The 3,702-nt window shown below is 45.4% G+C and overlaps 1 protein-coding gene across 1 annotated transcript in view; it reads right to left on the reverse strand.

The window, feature by feature from the left end:
- Positions 1-261: 261 nt before the first annotated feature.
- The window catches only part of TBX18 (T-box 18), a 28,469-nt gene continuing 25,028 nt past the window's right edge, over positions 262-3,702 (reverse strand). The window contains 2 exon segments of the mRNA XM_006773466.2: positions 262-1,700; positions 2,963-3,057. Coding sequence (XP_006773529.2) covers positions 976-1,700; positions 2,963-3,057 — 820 coding nt within the window. The 3' untranslated portion in view covers positions 262-975.

The following is a 3,702-nucleotide window of genomic DNA, read 5'->3' on the forward strand; positions in this document are numbered from 1 at the left end:
TTAAAAAGATAAACATTTCTTATTGGAATCAAAGAATTTGATGTGGATTTGTTTTCTCTTTGCCATTCCATTCATATATCCCTTACCCAATAAAAACTGGAACTTAAAAATGTTTACAGAACATTCTTTAATGGACTATTTGGTAAACTAAATAAAATGAGCAAAAAATCTAAAATAATGGAAATTTATTCTCTGCAGATGAATAAACACCTCTTATTTACCCAATGAAAAATGGGGGGGGGGGGGGATTATCAACAAAAAAAAAGGGGGGGGGGGGGGGGAATCACAGGCCTCTCTTCCACCTTCCTTAGGTAAATAATTATTATGGGTTATGGATTTACAGAACCACGGTCATATAATATCTGTGATAAGCAAACAGGAACACAAAAGCTAATCCTTCACAATTATAAATACTTCAGAACTAACACTAAAACTTTGACTGGCTTTTGCATTTTAGTTTCTCACACTGTGCCCAACAATAACAGAAATCACAAGATTCTGTGTGCTGGTTACTGCTGTTTATCAACACTCAAGTATGAAACGGCCTAGAGCATTTTTCTGATAAACCATTATAAGTCTTAGCCTGGTTTGTATCATTGCCAAGTTTTAAGTTTGCTGTTTGGTTTTTGAAAGAGTCTGAGAACTCTGGTTAAACATACTACATTTATGTCAATACTCTGTGCAACTGGATGAAGTAGGGGGAAAAACAGAAAGAGGATGTGGTTTTGTAGACTTCAAAACTCCACATGCTATGTACAGGATACATATACACCATAGATAATTACAATCTCACCATGAGAAAGTAAAACAAAAAACAAAAAAAACTCAGTGAGCATTCATTTTCTATTATATGTACATTTTACAAGCTACTCATAGTTTCTTTTCATATTGCTTTTTTTTTAAAAAAAGAGAGAGAAAATGAGGACAGAAAATACATTAGATCAATTCGAATGTATATTGGACTTAAAGGCTTCATCAGACCATATGTGCAGACACTTGAGATGATGACAGAGTTAAGCTTCCTAGGGTCCTAGAGTCAAAGAAACTCTGCTGGCCCCCACTGCTCAGCAGGTGCACTCCTTCCACAGGGGGCAACATCTGCCGATCAGTCATGGTCCCACTCGGTGAGGACCCCAAGAAACTTCCTTGGGAAGAAACGATTTTCTCAGGACTGGCAGCCAGTTTGGGGGATGTGGAGAAGTTATATCCATACAAGGCACAGGGGCTGTGTAACCTGAAGGTGTTATAGGAACCCTGATGGGTCTGGTTAGCAGCAAAGGCGTTGCTGGAGGGTGAGGGCATGATGTACTGGAGCTGAGGGGACATCCCCGAAATCTGCATGGACAGGCTGGTCTGTGGGCAGCTGAAGGTGTCCCCATCAGCGCCACCCATCGACATGTTCACAGAGGCGCTGCTGCTCACGCCCACATAGGAGGGAGTCCTGGGCGGGGCGAAGGTGTCACTGGTCTGGTTGGTGAGCCTGTTGTAGGTCTCCGCCAAGGATGTGCTGTATCGGTTGAGGGTGAGGCCCGACCGGGTGCAGGCGGAGTAGTCAGCCGGGGCCAGACTACACAGCTGGCTGGTATTGGGCCCCAGATGGAAGGCGGGAGAGGAGCAAGGGGAACCAGACAAAAGATGAGGATGGGTGGCAGCAACGCCATTCCCAGAACCTTGGAGTAAGGTGGAAGAACTTGTATTTCCTACGAGAGAAGGTGAAATAGAAAGAGCAATAATTCCACAGCCGTCTTTTCTTTTCAATTTTATAAACAAGAGCTAGATACTGACTTTCCCAAGCAATTTTATAACATATAAATTTCATCTTACTATGTATCTTGTTCCAAAAGTATAACCATTGGCTCTCTTCTACCAAGCTTTTACCTTTTCTTTCATCAGAACTCGCTCTGGATCAATATATTTGCTTGCAAGAAAAAGAAGGAATTCAAAGGATATAGCACATCTTGCCTCAAACACATCTGCAGCTGGCCACTGAAAGTTTGCTTGTGCCAATGACTGTACTACGCAGAACTTTACATTTTTTCATTTCCAACCAGAAACAGGTTGGAGCATCCCATGCTAATACAAGAACAGATGGCCAGCAAACAAGTAGTCCTGTGAAACAGAGAGGGTGGCGAGCCCTATGTCCAATCAATAACGGTGATGGTGGCTGAATCCCCTCTCTGGATTTGCTGGGAGATTGGTGTTTGCAAACTTGACAGAACTTGGGGGGAGAGAAGAATTCCAGTGGACTGGACAGGTTGTAAAACAGTCATTGCACTAGCAACAGGGTTTTATATAGCTTCTCAAAATAACCTAAAGTCCAATTCAACCAATGATAATTATCTAAAACACAGCAGGCTAAGTTCTCCGTGGGGAGCTGGGCAGGATCAGGAGTAAACAGCCTGAGTGAGGACATAGGCTGAGAGTCCTACCTGCCCCAGGCAGAGGAGGAAGTGGCATGGAAGTGTCATTCCTATCCAGGCAACTTCTTCTAGGGAAACACTAGCCTTGAGCTTGGGAGAAATACTCAGGGGTGAGCCCGGGGAAACCTGCCCCAGTGTGCCTGACTTTCTCATCATAAACCCTGCCTAGAGCTCATTCTGGTGAAGGAAGAAAAGAAAGAGGCTGGCAAGAAAAGTTGAACTACAACCAGCAATGGCACTTTCTCGTGCAGTGTACCTGGCACCAGAGCCCCCTAGTCCACCTCTAATTTTAATAAGAGATTTAAGGTGAGGTGAAGGTCATGAAATATATAAACAGCCTAAGACATCGAAGGCTTAACCTAAGACCACAACTGCCATTTTTCCTGGTCCATCGCCATACCACACAGAAAGAGTTGGATCCTGTAATGGGAGGATGCTGGTGATGAGGTCGCCGCTGTGAATAATGACTTGCTCATTTCTCAGTTCCTGAGCTTCTAGACAGGAACTGGCTGTTTATTTGACTGGAAGACTCTGTGATTTACCTTGCTTGGGAATTCCAGGAATATCTTCAAAGGTGAGAGTCCGTAGTGAAGGTCTCCAGAATGCATACGACTCCACAAGGGCTTCCAAACCCATTCTAAATGGAAGGGTCGGGAGGGGGATGGACAAAAGAAGCTGCATTAGGAGCACTGGAGCCTTCCTCAGCAATAAGCAGCGCAGAGAGCAGCGGTGGTGTTGACTTTGGCAAGTGAGAAGCTTGGCACAGGCAGAAAGAAATGCTTCAGAGATGGGCTACCATTCCGTCACTAGGGCACAGGAGGATGACCACCCAAGAAGTCCTGTTAATGTTAGACAACTAAGCCGACCTCGGAGGATAAAAGGCTGTCCCCTCGGGCTAAGTTGAGGTGAAGAATGGCCATCCTAGCTGATGTGACTCCAAGGCTATGCTGTGATCTGGAACCGACCCCCTCTCCCTGTGGCATTACTTCCTCTCTCTGGTGAGGAAGTCTCTGCCACAGATGAGCATGCCCTGTGAAGCCACCTCTTTCCTAAGAGACATTTCTGTCCATCATTCATTGCCTCAGCAGCCAGCTTAAGGGAGCACTCATCCAAAGAAAACTGATTTCTCTCTCAGGGACTTGATCTCCATCACATCTGGGGCGGCCAGGGTGGGCTCTCACTCCAGCAACAGGAGGTCTGAGGGGCAGCACTGGCCTCTCAGCCCAAGATGCAGGGGGATGATAAGAAGGTGGTCTCACTGAGCGGTAGGGAATACAGAGCT

Source organism: Myotis davidii, unplaced genomic scaffold, assembly GCF_000327345.1.
Source record: "Myotis davidii unplaced genomic scaffold, ASM32734v1 scaffold185, whole genome shotgun sequence".
In the NCBI taxonomy this organism is placed as follows: Eukaryota; Metazoa; Chordata; class Mammalia; order Chiroptera; family Vespertilionidae; genus Myotis; species Myotis davidii.